General features: G+C 37.5%; 1 protein-coding gene across 1 annotated transcript; it reads right to left on the bottom strand.

Annotated features, from left to right (window-relative positions):
- Window positions 1-15,228: 15,228 nt before the first annotated feature.
- Window positions 15,229-16,106, bottom strand: LOC101032943 (interferon alpha-1/13). The gene has a single exon (XM_003928118.3). It carries the CDS (start codon window positions 16,035-16,037, stop codon window positions 15,468-15,470), a length of 570 nt encoding a protein of 189 aa, XP_003928167.1. The 5' UTR covers window positions 16,038-16,106; the 3' UTR covers window positions 15,229-15,467.
- Window positions 16,107-16,312: the final 206 nt, after the last annotated feature.

The raw sequence follows: 16,312 nt of genomic DNA on the forward strand, positions 1-16,312 counted from the left end.
AGTTTCTATTTCTTCACAGCTTCTCCAGCAACTGTTGTTTCTTGACTTTTTAATAATCGCCATTCTGACTGAAGTGAGGAAAAAAAACCATTCCTACTGCAGTGAGAAAAAAAAAATGTGTGTCTTATTGTGGTTTTGATTTGTATTTTTCTAATGATCAGTGATGTTGAGCTTTTTTTCATATGTCTGTTGGCCACATAAATGATTTCTTTGAGAAGGGTCTGCTAATGTCCTTTGCCCACTTTGTGATGGTTTTTTTGTTAATTAGTTAAGTTCCTTGTAGATTCTGGGTATTAGACCTTTGTCAGATGGATAGATTGCAAAACAATTTATCCCATTACATAGGTTGTCTGTTCACTCGGATGATAGTTTCTTTTGCTGTGCAGTTTCTTTAGTTTAATTAGATCCCATTTGTCAATTTTGCTTTCATTGCAATTGCTTTTGATGTCTTTGTCATGAAATCTTTTCCCATGCCTATGTCCTGAGTGGTATTGCCTAGATTTTCTTCTACATTTTTTTTAAATTATTTTACTTTAAGTTCTGAGATACATGTACAGAATGTGCAGATTTGTTACATAAGTATACATGTGCCATGGTGATTTGCTGCATCTGTCAACCTGTCATCTAGGTTTTAAGCCCCACATATATTAGATATTTGTTGTAATGCTCTCCCTCCCCTTACCCCCAACCCTCAATAGGTCCAGTGTCTGATGTTCCCCTCCCTGTGTCCATACGTTCTCATTGTTCATCTCCCACTTATGAGTGAGAACATGCAATGTTTGATTTTCTGTTCCTGTGTTTTCTGTTAGTTTGCTGAGAATGATGGTTTCCAGCTTTATCCATGTCCCTGCAAAGGACATAAACTCATTCTTTTTTTTGGCTGCATAGCATTCCGTGGTGTATATGTGCCATATTTTCTTTATACAGTCTATCATTGATGGGCATTTGAGTTGGCTCCACGTTTTCATTACTGTAAATAGTGCTGCAATTAACATATGTGTGCACATGTCTTTATAATGGAATGATTTATAATCCTTTGGATGTATAACTAGTAATGAGATTGCTGGATCAAATGGTATTTCTGGTTTTAGATCTTTGAGGAATCACCACACTGGCTTCCACAGTGGCTCACCTAATTTGTACTCCCACCAACAGTGTTAAAGTGTTCCTATTTCTCCACAGCCTTACCAGCATCTAGGGTTTTTATAGTTTGGGGCTTTACATTTAAGTCTTTAATCCATCTTCATTTAATTTTTGGATAAGGTGTAAGGGGTCCAGTTTTTAGCTTTCTGTGTATGGTTAGCCAGTTTTCTCATTTATTGAATATGAAATCTTTTCCAAATTTTTTTTGGTCAGGTTTGTCAAAGATCAAATGGTTTTAGATGTCTGGTCTTATTTCTGAGATCTCTGTTCTGTCCTACTGGTCTATGTGTCTTTTTTGGTACAAGTATCATGCTTTGTTAGTTACTGTAGCCTTGCAGTATAGTTTGAAGTCAGATAGCATGATGCTTCTAGCTTTGTTCTTTTTGCTTACGATTGTCTTGTCTATACTGGCTCTTTTTGGTTCCATATAAATTTTAAAGTAGTTTTTTCTAGTTCTGTGATGAATGTCAATGGTAGTTCAATGAGAACAGCATTGAATTTATAAATTTCTTTGAGCAATATGGCCGTTTTCACGATATTGAGTCTTCCTATCCATGAGCATGCAAGTTTTTCCATTTGTATCCTCTCTTAATTCCTTGATCAGTGGTTTGTAGTTCTCCTTGAAGAGGTCCTTCACATTTCTTGTTAGCTATATTCCTAGGTATTTTGTTCTCTTTGCAGCAATTGTGAATGTGAGCTAATTCATGATTTGGCTCTCTGCTTGTCTACTTTTGGTGTTATGAATACTTGTAATTTTTGCACATCAATTTTGTATCCTGAGACTTTGCTGAAGTTGTTTACCAGCTTAAAGAGCTTTTGGGCTGAGACAGTGGGGTTTTTCAGATAGAGGATTATGTCATCTGCAAACAGAGACAATTTGACTTCTTGTCTTCCTATTTGAATGCGATTTATTTATTTCTCTTGCCTGCTTGCCCTGGCCAGAACTTTAAATACTATGCTGAACAGGAATGGTGACAGAGAGCATCCTTGTCTTATGCTGGTTTTCAAAGGGGATCCTTCCAGCTTTTGCCCATTCAGTGTAATATTAGCTTTGGGTTTGTCATAAGTGGCTCTTACTATTTTGAGATATGTTCCATCAGTACATAGTTTATTGAGTATTTTTAACATGAAAGGATGTTGAATTTTATCAAAGGCCTTTCCTGCATCTATTGAGATAATCATATGGTTTTGTCATTATTTCTGTTTATGTGATGGATTACATTTATTGATTTGCATATGTTGAACCAGCCTTGCATCCAGGGATGAAGCCGACTTGATCGTAGTAGATAAGCTTTTAGATATGCTGCTGGATTTGGTTTGCCAATATTTTATTGAGGATTTTCTCATCAATATTCATCAGGGATATTGATCTGAAAAAAAAATTTTGTTTGTTTTGGTATTGGGATAATGCTGGCCTTATATTAAATTGAAATAGTTTGGGAAGGAATGATACTTTGGAATAGTTTCAGAAGGAATGGTACAAGCTCCTTTTTGTACCTCTGGAAGAATTTAGCTGTAAGTCCATCTAGTAATAGGCTTTGTTGTTGTTGTTGTTGTTGTTGTTTTTGGTAGACTATTTATTACTGCCTCAATTTTAGAGCATGTTATTGGTCTATTCAGGGATTCGACTTCTTTCTGGTTTAGTCTTGGGAGGGTGTTGGGATCCAGCCCAACATTCTGCGGGGGTGCCCTGAGTCCCAGTGGTGACGAGGGAGTGAGAAAAGAAATAAGACAAAGACAAGAGTAGAATTTAACAGCATGGGTTCAGGGGGGCAACACAGTCTCACGTATGGGGTGAACTGCCTTGGTGCTGAGCCCTGGGCTCCACATGCTTTTATTAGGTGCATTATCTTGTTAATCTTGAGGGTTGTGTGGAGGGGAGGTGAGGCAGAAGATGGCTGGGGGAAGACCTGTGTTACTTATAGTTAAATGATTACAAGATTGCTTTGCCTTTTATACATGGATTTGTGCTATGGTGTGTTGGCCCCTTGGACCCATGCTGCTGAATTCTACTCTTGTCTTTATCTTACTTCTTTTCTTACTCCCTCTTCACCACTGGGACTCAGGGAACCCATGCACAGGGTTGGGCTGTATCCCAGCAGAGGGTGTATGTGTCCAGAAATTTACCCATTTCGTCTTGATTTTTTTAGTTTATTTGCATAGAAGTGTTTATAGTATTATCTGATAGTTGTTTTTATTTCTGTAGGGTCAGTGGTGATATCCCTTTTATCGTTTTTATTGTATCTATTTTATTCTTCTGTTATTAGTCTAACTAGCAGTCCACCTTATTAATTTTTTCAAAAACCCAGTTCCTGGATTCATTGATTTTTGAAGGTTTTTTTTTGTGTGTGTCTCTATTTCTTTTAGTTTCTTCTGGTTTTAGTTATTCCATGTCTTCTGCTAGCTTTTGGATTTGTTTGCTCTTGCTTCTCTAGATCTTTTAGTTGTGATGTTAGGATGTCAATTTGGGATCTTTCCAGCTTTTTGATGTGGGCATTTAGTACTATAAATTTCCCGCTTAACACTGCTTTAGCTGCATCCCAGAGATACTGGTATGTTGTCTCTTTGTTCTCATTGGTGTCAAAGACACATAATCATCAGATTCTCTAAGGTTGAAATGAAAGAAAACATGTTAAAGGCATCCACTGAGAAAGGCCAGGTGACCTACAAAGGGAAGCCCATCAGACTAACAGTGAACCTCTCAGCAGAAACCCTGTAAGCCAGAGAAGAGTGGGACCAATATTCAACATTCTTAAAGAAAAGAATTTCCAACCCAGAATTTCCTATCTACCAAACTAAGCTTCATAAGTGAAGAAGTGAAATCCTTTTCAGACAAATACTGAGGGAATTCACAACCACTGGACCTGTGTTAGAAGAACTTCTGAAAGAAACACTAACTATGGAAAGGAAAAACCAGTACCAGCCACTACAAAGACACACTGAAATAAAAAGACCAAGGACTCTATGAAGAAACTGCATCAAATAGTCTGAAGAATAACCAGCTAGCATCATGATGATAGGATCAAATTCATACATAAAAGTATTATCCTTAAATGTAAATGGGCTAGATGCCCCAATTAAAAGACACAGAGGGGCAAATTGGATGGAGTCAAGACCTATCAATGTGCTGTATTCCAGAGACCCATCTCACCTGCAGAGAGACACATAGGCTCAAAATAAAGAGATAGAGGAAAATTTACCAAGCAAATGGAAAGAAGAAGGAAGCAAAGGCTGCAATTCTAGTTTCTGACAAAACAGACTTTAAATCAACAAAGATTAAAAAAAAAAAAGAAAAAGACCAAGAAGGACATTATGTAATGGTAAAGGGATCAACTCAACAAGACCAAGGTGGCTCATGCCTGTAATTCCAGTACTTTGGGAGGCCGAGGCAGGTGGATCATGAGGTCAGGAGTTCGAGACCAGCTGGACCAACATGGTAAAACCCCGTCACTACTAAAAATACAAAAATTAGCCAGGCATGGTGGTGAGCAGCTGTAATCCCAGCTACTCAGGAGGCTGAGGCAGGAGAATTACCTGAACCTAAGAGGCAGAGTTTGCAGTGAGCCGAGATCGCTCTACTGCACTCAGCCTGAGCAACAGAGTGAGACGCCATCAGAACAAATTATAAATATATATGCATCCAATACATGAGCACCAAGATTCATAAAACTAGTTTTTAGAGACCTACAAGGAGACTTAGACTCCCACACAGTAACAGTGAGGGATTTTAACAGCCCACTGTCAATATTAGATAGATCATTAAGATAGACAATTAACAAGGATATCTCAGGACTTGAACTCAGGTTCAAGTTGTGGATCAACTTGAACCTGATAGTTATCTACATAACTCTCCACACCAAAACAACAGAATATACATTCTTCTCAGTACCACATAGCACTGCCTCTAAAATTGACCACATAATTGGAAGCAAAACACTCCTCAGCAAATGCAATAGAACTGAAATCGGAATAGTCTCTCATACTACAGTGCAATTATGTTAGAACTTAAGATTAAGAAACTAACTCAAAACCACACAATTACATGGAAATTGAAAAACCTCCTCCTGAAAGACTCCTGGTTAAATAAATAATTAAATGCAGAAGTCAAGAAGTTCTTTGAAACCAATGCAAACAATGTAATCTTCTGATGGAAGCAAAATCATCGTAAAATTCCCTGTAGCCAGCTTAGACGTTTAAAGCATAAAAAGTATTCAACAATTTAATAAGTTGAACCCAACATAGATATAATCACATTTGTCAAAATAAAATTTGTTTTGCTATTCAACGTAAAAATTTTCAAAAGGATAATTTACCTGACCTCTGTTCACACTCACACACACTGAACATAAATTTTTGCTATTATCATCTGGAAGCTTTGAAAATATTGACATGTTAGTAACAGATTTATAAAAGAGGAGGTCACTGCTGACAACATAGTTCAATTATAGCAACACTCTGTGGTCTCGGCAGTTGATTGCTTGAAGGACAAAAGCGATAAACTTCCAATGAAGATGTGCCAAAGTTTCTAAAACATGATGAGCTGACTCCTGACAGCACATTTAGAGTGAGTCAGGGAGGGTTAAATTGGAAGATTGGTGGCTGTGTGTAAATTAAGCCAGAGGGTCAGATTAAAGATGTTTTCTCTAACTTGAGATGTGAGAAAGTGCAGGGGAAAGGATAAAAATGTTGTGGCTCTAGGAATTAGGATTGCTATACTCACATGTGACTTTGAAACATAAGATTTTTAAGCCAGTGGTTTTGGCAACAATCTGAAGACTCAATAACAAAATACTGGCTGGACAAGATGATTTATGTCTGTAATTCCAGCACTTTGGGAAATGAAAGCAGAAGGAACATTTGAGGTCAAGATTTCAAAACCAGCCAGGGCAACATAGCAAGACTCTATCTCTACAATAAAATAAAATAGTAGCTGGACATGGTGGCTGTACTTGTAGTCCTAGCTGCTTGTGAGGCTGAGGCAAGAGGAACCCTTGAGCCCAGGAGTTGCAGGCTACAATGAGCTATGATCACTCCAATGCACTTCAGCCTCGGTGAGAGACCACTTCTCTAAAAAATAAAGAAACTGTGTATAGAGACCATATAGAGACTTTTAAATCCCAGGTGTCCTTCCCACATGGCAAAAACTACCTTTTAAGGAATATGACCCAAACCAATTTTTTTCTGTAAATGTTTCTGGTGCTCATGTCAAGTGGTTGAATGAAATCAACGCTGCTGTAACAACAGTTGGGGGCAAAAATGAATGCTGCCTATACAAAGAAATATAGACTGTAAAATGCAGAGGATTCTAAGCTAAATGACAAGATGATCCAGTAACATTCTTTTTGAGAAGTAGAAATGCTTGGTAAATACAAAGATTTAGGGGTCTTTCTAGCTGGAAGTCATTATAAACTACACTTAGCTAATGCTCTAGTTGTTCATGGAATCTGCTATACTTCCCAGTGGTGTAAGCTCTGAAGCTCAGAGGAATCCTTCAAATGCAGAAGCACTCATGTAGAGTTGGCTGTGATATTTAGCAGGATAAGGGTGGAGAGGACAGCACTTTTACACAAGGCTAGTACTCAGTAATTCATTTAATAATGTTTTCTTTTTTGTCTGTGATATCTTGGGACCTAGATTGTGTACCTATAAAAGGTAAAGGTTTTTTTTTTAAATACTTAACATTCATGGGTTTTAAGTAAAATATAAACAAACCTGAACTCTCTATGTGAACCCCTTGTGAGAATCACAATGGATTTTAAAACTTCGAGAAACGTACTTTTTATCCAATGAATCATCATGTCCAAAATTAGAGAGTTAACAACAGACCCAGAACAGCCAAAGCCATATTTAGCAAACAGAACAAAACAGAAAATCACATTACCTGACTTCAAATTATACTTTAGAGCTATAGTAACCAAAACAGCATAATACTAGAATAAAAACAGAAACATAGAACAATAGAACATGAGAGAACCAAGAAATAAATCCATATGTCTACAGTGAACTCCTTTTCAACAAAGGTGCCAAGAATATACATTGGAGAAAAGACAGTCTCTTCAATAAATGGTGGTGGGAAAACTGGATATCCATATGCAGAAGAATGAACCTGGACCCCTCTCACCATATACAAAATCAAAACAGACTTAAATAGAAGACCTCAAACTATGAAACTACTAAAAGGAAACACTGGGGAACTCTCTAGGAGAAGGGGTATCCAACTCCCAGGAGGCCTCACAGCAGGAGATGAATGGTGGGTGAGCAAGCATTAACCCCTGAGCTCTGCAGTGGCATGAGAGTCTCATAGGGGTGCAAACTGTGCATGCGAGAGATCTATGTTGTGCACTACTGTGGAACCGTTTCATTCCAAAACCATCCCCCACCACCCTGTCCATGGGAAAATTGTCCCAGTTAAGAACTGAGTGATCTACTGCCCATGAAGGTGGTGCAGAATCTGAGAAGGAAGAGGCCGTGGGTTCACCTTCCTCTTTTTGTCCTATCTAACCTCCACCATGCTCAATAACCCTTGTGACTGCTCCATACCTCTGAAATGCTGGAATGGGGCTCCAGACAAAAGTGTATTCTCTTTGCCCAGTTGCTGATACAGCAGCATGCTTGAGATGATGAAGAAATGTAGTTGTTTTCTTCTGCATGTAAGTGAGGCCTGGAGCATTAGTTCTCTTTTCTTTTTTACATGGAATTGCTATCTTCTTTCTGTTACAATCCTAAATTCAGTGGAATCCATAACTACCACTGTTTGTAGAAAGCAGAGACATCAATTAGGCAAGGCAAAGAAAAGGACCCTATTATCACTTTCCATTATTCTGAATTAATTATTGGAACAGAGACATATCAGTAATGAGAGTACTGGGAAAAGAGGAAAACATTATTATTAGTCTTAGAGAACAGGAAAGGCAGGTCAGGGGACAGAGTGGGGCCTAGGGCTTTTAACCAAAGGTCACAAATAATTTATCTCAGTGTGAGAGAGGTCTTCAGAGTAAAATCCCAAACACTGTGATTCAGGGTCATGAATTGGCTGATGAAGGGAGTTCAGCACACTTGAACAGGACAGGCCTTCAATATCTTTTCATCAGCCACCTTCCCATCCCATCTCAGGTTACCCTGCGGACAAGCTTCTCTCTTGTGTAGCACCAACATGGAAAGCAATGATGAACCCCTGAAAACCTTTGATCTGATGTATACACATAGATAAATACAGATATAGTTAGATAAATATAGATATCAGGTTAATGATAGCTATTTACACACACACACACACACACACACACACATACATATATATATAGGCTTGGATCCCACCAGTATTTGGAAATCTTAAGATATCCCAGGAATTTTCTAGCACAATTTTTTTTTTAAAAAGAAACTCATTTTTTGAAAGCATAACACACAAAATGGAAGCATACATGTCCTTACACACACAGTGACATGGTTCCTCACACACTGAATATATTGTGAAAGTAGCAGCATGTCAAAAACAGTCTGCACAGGACTTAGAAGCCTTTCTAGTGCTCTGTGCCAGTCAGTACCTAAGACCAACTCTTCTGCTTCTTCCCTGAGGGTAGACACTCTCGCTTCTAACAGCAGTGATTATTTTCGCTAGGTACAGTTTCATCCATTTTGTGTGTATTTATTAATTTGATTGTTACAGTAATCCTATGAGATCAATACTGTTATTGTTCCCGTATCCCAGATGAGGAAACTAGGAAGCATAATGTTTATGGTACTTGACATGGTCATATTGCTATTAAATAGCAGAGCCAGAATCCAACCCAGGAACTCTGGCTCTAGAGTCACACCCTTTAGGCACTAAATTGTGCTGTCTAAAATATCATTGCAAGCTCGAACAACAGTCTGAATCAATACTATTACAGTAGATGTGTTTAGAGAAATAACCACTAACCACCACGTAGCACTTTGTAGATTGTTCACATTTAGCCTTCGACTTTCTCTTACATGGCAGCTCAGACCCTGTGAGCTGGCATGAACTAAAAAGGAGAAGATTTGAGCTGAGAACAAATTGGGGTGTATTATTTTCTTCACCATTTCACAAAGGACAGGAGAAAACGGACCAAGAGGATTTCATAAGTAATCCTGTTCTCCAGTGAAGCCAGCTAGGCACTCTGTGCAAGGTTGGTGCTAAACTTCTAAGAAGTCATATTCAGGCCCTGTCTCTTGACTGAAGATATATATGTTACTCAACCCTTCAGAATCTTTGGGGTACCTGAGTTCTTGACTGTACTCATGCAGGTGACAGGTCTATCTGTGACCCAGACAGATGCTGTAGGAAGATAAGAGGATGATTAAGGAAATGAGTCAAGCACAGAGTGAGTAGGGCAGAGGCTGTGAGTTTGGGTCTCTAACAGGGTGACTTGTGGGCACCTGACCTATCCTCATAGCCCACAACCTTGGGGAAAAGAAACATGATATCCACTGAGTGCTATAGGGTATGAAGTTTTCCATCAGTACACCTAGACTCAAACCCTAGCTCTACCAATCACTTGTGCACTCTACATGGGTCATCTCTCCTCTCAGCATCCTGCACTCTTCACTGACAAAGTAAGTTTTATAGTATTACTGTTCACACTGTAACAGGTGGATTAAATCATGTAACATATTATTTAATTTATAGATGACACGTAATCAGTAGTTTTTTTCTTTATTTCCCTGTTCTTTCTTGACACTGATCATAGAAATGAAATACAGTTTTCTTTTAAATGCCGTCTTAGTATTGAGTGTTCTCATCAATTCTGTATTCATGACAAAAAACAAAGTATAATTTAGATACATTAAATATCGATTTAGATACATTAAACATGTAATTTAGATACACTAGACATACAGGCAGAACCAGCTGTTAATCCTATCTCTATCCTTCACCATTCACTAAATAGATGTCCTAAAGACATCACTTATCAATTCTCATTCACAGATCACTCCTCATATCACCTCTGCTAAGAGAGAAATTTGTAAAATGCTACCAAAGTATGAGTGGGTTTTATGATTAGGTAGTAGGGAATAGAAAACCAGTGAATCAATAAACACACAATGTGGTGGTTTGCAGACATTCTCTGCGTAGCAGCTGAATATAATTCCTAAGAGTATCCCCATCTGGTCAGAGACAGCTTTCACCGCAATGACCATCCTTGTCTAGTATTACTTAGGTTTCAGTACTTTTACAGAACTAGCATCCCTAGGGTACGAAGAATGTGATGAATGAGCTCTCTAAGCAGTTATCTACACTCTCTCTGAAGAGCATTTGGATTTTATTTATACACATTAATAAAGACCGCCCGTTTGCTTGACAGAATGAGGATTTCAAACTTGTTTTCCTTAAATTTTGCATGGTCTCCGTTGTCTGGCAACAGGAGAAATAAAAAGGAAAATAACAGTTACGTGTAAACAAAATTGACAGTCGCATCATAGGGAATATAGCTAACATTTGCATAAGAGGTTTATATATACTTTTAAGAGGGAGGTATAAAAGCATAATTCATAAGAACAAAAAAAACTATAATGCCATAAAATAAAACCTAAATAGAATTATGAACAGGCAAGCAAAGAAAATGGAAAAACATTGTAGTCCGCTAGTCCTCAAAAACTATTAAAAAATTATTCTTGAAATTTCAGCTAATTAAGCAGTTAGACAATTTAGCCTATTAAATAAAAGAAAATATTAATTTTATATGCTTTTATATTTCTGACTGAATATACATATCACACTTAGCTTCAGTATGGTGACTATTTTTTCAGTTTTCTCCAGAGAACTCCAAGAATTCTGCTTTTCAGATTATGATTTGTTAGAGATAGAGAAGAGGGTGTTCCCTTTTCTGTTTTCTTTTTCTTTCTGTCCTTTTTTCCTTTTCTTTTTCCTTTTTTTTTTTTTTTTTTTGAGGCGAAGTCTTGCCCAGGCTAGAGTGCAGTGGTACCATGTCAGCTCATTGCGATCTCTACCTCCAGGGTTCAAGCTGTTTGCCTGTCTCAGCCTCCCAGATAGCTGGCATTATAGGCAACCAACACTATGCCTGGCCAATTTTTGTATTTTTAGTAGAAATGGGGTTTCACCATGTTAGCCAGGTTGGTCTTGAACTCCTGAACTCAAGTGATTCACCCACCTTGGCTTCCAAAGTGGTGAGATGACAGGTGTGAGCCACTGCACTGAGTTCCTTTTCTGACATATATGTATTAACTAAGAAAATAATAACCATATATTTATAAAATAAGAAAATAAGCATGTATGTACATATGTATGTACACATATGCATGTAAGTACACATACACATATAGGTACATAGGGGTGTGTGTGTGTGCATATGTATCTATATCACAGTGTGTAGTCTGAGGGATACTTTAAGAGACTCCTTTGCAACTTCAGGCTCTTCCTTCCTGTTAAACCATCTTAATGAAAATATGGTGCTGATTACAAAAATATATCTCAAAATAGAGCAAAATTGTTACTTGAATGATTAAACCTTACTAGCCCTCAGGTAACAATACTTTTCTTTCACACTCTAGCTCTTTCGCTCTTGTTTGATACCAAGGCACAGTTTTTACTATTAAGTGGAAGAACTGTCAAAATCATAATTCAAAATGACAATGATAATATTCTTTTATTTGTTAGTGTCTGAAGTCTAATTATAGGAATAATCTGTGAAATAAGATTGTACAGTTAATAGTTGTTTGATGGATTCTTAAACAGGAACTTCTTCTGAATTCTATAAAGTTCCAATTGAGATTGGTTGGTCTGCCTGTCCCCTGGAGTCCCATATATAGTATGGAAAGAGGATAATCCTAGAGGCTAGTCTCAACGGTAGGCCATAGGCAGGGAGTACATCTCTCTCTGTATCCCTGTAACTGTCAGTCCGAAGGAGTTCATGCCCTGACTGAAACCAGAAACTGATTCTCTTTGTAATAGACCAAGGATAAGGAACAGGCTTATGACAGCATTTGCATTTCTTTTTGCCAAGAAGTATGTATTTTGCAGCATAAAGAGAAATACCCAGAAGTAATAGGGTTTCTGCATACACCAGAAATTGGCCCTTTAGTTTTGCTGGCTGTCCTTGTCACCTTTGGCTACCAGGACTGTCTTCCCCTGAGAGGTTTTCAGGAGACTACACATAAAGTGGATTCTGCTTTCTCTTTCCTTTTCACTAAGCTGCTATTACATCATACTCGGCAGAAATTCAGGAAAGCCTCTCTTGCAGATAGTTCTGCAAAACCTAGAAATTTTATTTCACTTCTGTTTAGCACTTGTGGCATTCTGATTTTAAGGGAAACCATCAAGCTGAAACCACAACAGAACAGAAAACAGCTCTGTGTGAATGGGCACGAAGGTGAAGGGAGTAAAGCCAGGGAGAGAATGTGTCAGGTACCATAATCAGTCAAGAAACAACACGTGTTTTCTGCACCTCAATCGGCATGGTTATTCTCCTGTCTCAGATATTTATACAAGCCACCCTTTCCTGACTGAATATAAATAGGACACTTTGAATTGAGGAGTGACATTTTTTCAAGCTCTCTACAGTTGATGACAGAATCTGTTATTGTTTTTTTGTTTTTGTTTCTGTTTTTTTTTTTTTTTTTTTTTTTTTTTTTTTTTTTTTTTACGGTGCTTCCTTTGGAGGTCAATTCCTGAAAGGTATGACACCACAGATTGTAAAAATTTTATAGAAAGACAAATACTATTCTCATCTACAGCTATATGAAGAAAGGGAGGAAAATACTTAGCATCTTTTAACTCCTTGAGTTAGGCGCGATCTCAGCTTTCAGCAGCCTCAACCTCCTGGGTTCGAGCAGTTTTCCTGCTTCAGCTTCCCAAGTAGCTGGAATTACGGGTGCCCATCACTACACCCAGCTAATATTTGTATTTTGAGTAGAGACAGGGTTTCACCATGTTGGCCGGGCAACATGGTGGAAGATACTGTCGTAGGTGTTTTAAACTGCATGTTTATTATCACAACTATATACATTTTTTGAATTCATTTATGAGAAAACCGAGGCTCAAAGAGATTAAATGAGTTTCTTAATACCACACATACATGCAAGCTGAATGAAATTACAATGTCATATTCTTTATAATGTAATGCAAATTATGGGTGATTTTGTCAGTTTTGTATTCTGGATTTCAGTTATAATGGTTAAATCTTTTTTTTACTTGTGAATTCTACACAACTCTTTCTTGCTCTCTGAATTTCCATGTTTCATGCTGTATTTTCAGCTGGTTTTAACAATTTTTTTCCCTTAAGTATTTAGGCAGAGAATCTCTGATCCAATTTTCACTATTAATCTGTGAAGGAAGTTTGTCATTCTTTATGTCAATGATAATTTAGTTAATTTGGATTGACATAAGATTATAAAATTCATAACATCAGGAAATGTTACAAAGAATGAATATAAAAGATTTCTTACCATAACCAGCTCTACCAGAAAATGAAATGTGTTAAAAGTTGCAGTAAAATTGTAGTAAACCAGTGTGACAATTATGCAAGTTAAGTAACTTAATTAATAAAGCCAGTAGGTCCAGTAATCATTATATTATCAGTATTAATTAAATATTGTGATGAAGAATTGAATTAGTTATCTATTCTCACCTAGAGAATTATGGCAGCTTACTGATATTGAAAGTAGTATTTTATTTAAAAATGATAAATTATTATTGTAATTAAATGTTATAATTTAAAATAAATATACTAAACCTATTAACATGATTTGCCAGTACATCAGTTATATGAAATCTATCCAGAAAAAATATACTGCAAAAAAGAAAAAACTGTGTACAAAAACAATAATGCACATTCTTTTCTAATTCCATTCTACTTCATCTTCACTTCAGAGTCACTAACTTCTCTTATTTGGCTCCATTTCAGTTTGACTTCTACTTATCATTTCCACCAAACCAGTTCTCTCACTAAGATCACCAATGCCATTTATTTCCTAATTATTGGGCAGTTTTAATCCCTACCTTTAATCAGTAAATCCACTGATTCTTCTTCCCAACACATTTATCTTCTTAAATACTCTTTTATCACACTATCAGTCCATTCTTGCACTGCTACAACGAAATACCTGAGACTGGGTAACGTATAAGAAAAGAGGTTTAATTGCCAAATAGTTCTGCAGACTGTACAAGAAGCATGGCAGCATCTGCTTCTGGGGAGGCTTCAGGGAGCTTTTACTCTTGGCAGAAGGCAAAGCCAGAGCAAAAGGAATGGTAGGGGGAAGTGCCACACACTTTCAAACAACTAGATCTCATGAGAGCTCACTATCCCCATGGCAGCACCAAGGGGATGGTGTTAAACCATGAGAAACAGCTATGACCTTATCACCTCCCACCAGGCTCTACCTCCAACATTGGGGATTGCAATTCCACATAAGATTTGGGCAGGGACACAGATCCAAACCATATTAATCACCATTCTTTCTTTTTGTCCATCTAACGGAAGGGACCACACCTCTATTTCCTTTGTGGTTCTTCTCTTCCCTCTGTTTAAAGGTGGAAGGTCCTCAGAATCATGCTTAAGTTCTTTTTTCTCTACACTCTCTCTACACTTGAGCACTTCCATTTCTGGGATTTTGCTTGCCACATATGAACCCCAGTAATTGCATTCCTTGTAAGTTGCAAATTCATGTATCCAACTGGCAATAGACTTTTCTGCTAGATGTTTACCAGTCAACTTACAGAGGATATCTGTGTTTATTTTTATTTCCTCACATATCTCAGGTTAACTGCTGCTGAAAGAAATCATTGGTTGTTTCTTTTTATATTATTTAGGATAACTGATATTAAGTATGATTAATATTTTTAGTTTTATTTTATACAAAAATCAAATATGCAAGAGAATAGGAAGTGGATTATTATTTTCATCTTTATATCTTGAGTACAACATACAATCTGGTTTAGTGAAAGGTCATTTATACTTACATCTTGCATATAATAATGATGAGTAAATAAGTTATACCCTTTATTCTCTGATCAGGTTGCACAGTAGGGCAGGAATTTCATATTAAAGAATCAACACATACAAGAAATTCCTATAGTAAAAGTTTAATGAACAACACAAATAATGAATTGAGTAAATATAAGGAACATGTTTCATTACACTAACCACAGTGTAAAGGTGCACATGACATTGTAGGAACAGAAATAATTTAAATCTTATAAATAGTTAAATAAATATTTAAATAGATAAATCAGTTTATCAGCATGGTCATAGTTACAGCAGAAGTGAGAGTCTTTGAAATGGCAGAATTTATGAAAGTGTGAGCTGGTGTATGAGTCAATTAGAGTTGTTTTCATGTTGGGCCAGGTGTTAATCCTTCCTCCTTAATCTTTCTAGTAAGTTTTTTGATAAAGAGAAGGATCTCATGATTTCTACTCTGACAACTTCCCAGGCACAAGGGCTGTATTTCTTCTCTGTCAGATAGAGAGTGATTCTTCGGAAGTATTTCTTCACAGCCAAGATGGAGTCCACATTCATCAGGGGAGTTTCTCCCGCCCTCTCCTCCTCCATCACACAGGCTTCCAAGTCATTTAGCTGCCGGTAGAGTTCAGTGCAGAGTTCATCTAGGAGGTCCTTATCCCAAGCAGCAGATGAGTCTTCTGTGGTAAAGAGGTTAAAGGTCTGCTGGATCATCTCATGGAGGACAAAGATGGCTGGTGCCTTCTGAAACTGGTTGCCATCAAACTCCTCCTGGGGAAATCCAAAGTCATGTCTGTCCTTCCAACAGGAAAAAGGAAAGATTCTCATCATTTGTGCCAGGAGCATCATGGTCCTCCTGTTATCCAGGCTATGGATCTGAGGCAGATCACAGGTCAGATAGCAGCTTATCTTGCAGCTGAGCACCACCAGGGCCATCAGTGAAGGAAAGGGCAAGGCCATAGTAGATATTGCAGATGCTTCTGGGCTTGCTGAGATGGATGAATCTGAACCTTGGGCTCTATGTTCTCTGAAGGTCTTGCTTTGTCCAAATGCCTTAAATAGGGAACATGCCATTTTCCATTTTCTGTTGCCTCTGGGCCACTTTCCACTTCTGTTTTTTTCTTTCCTTTTTGCTCTTTACATGAGTTTAGAGCAGTGTTTCTTGACTGTTTTGTTTTTCAGTATTGTCTCTCCCATCTTGTTCCCAGGGACTTTTTAGATTTTTTTTTTCTTAA

The sequence above is a fragment of the Saimiri boliviensis genome, chromosome 2 (assembly GCF_048565385.1).
Source record: "Saimiri boliviensis isolate mSaiBol1 chromosome 2, mSaiBol1.pri, whole genome shotgun sequence".
NCBI classification, from domain to species: domain Eukaryota; kingdom Metazoa; phylum Chordata; class Mammalia; order Primates; family Cebidae; genus Saimiri; species Saimiri boliviensis.

Coding starts and splice junctions, on each gene's coding strand:
- LOC101032943 (XM_003928118.3), bottom strand. CDS start 16,037: ATGGCCTTGCCCTTTCCTTCACTGATGGCCCTGGTGGTGCTCAGCTGC.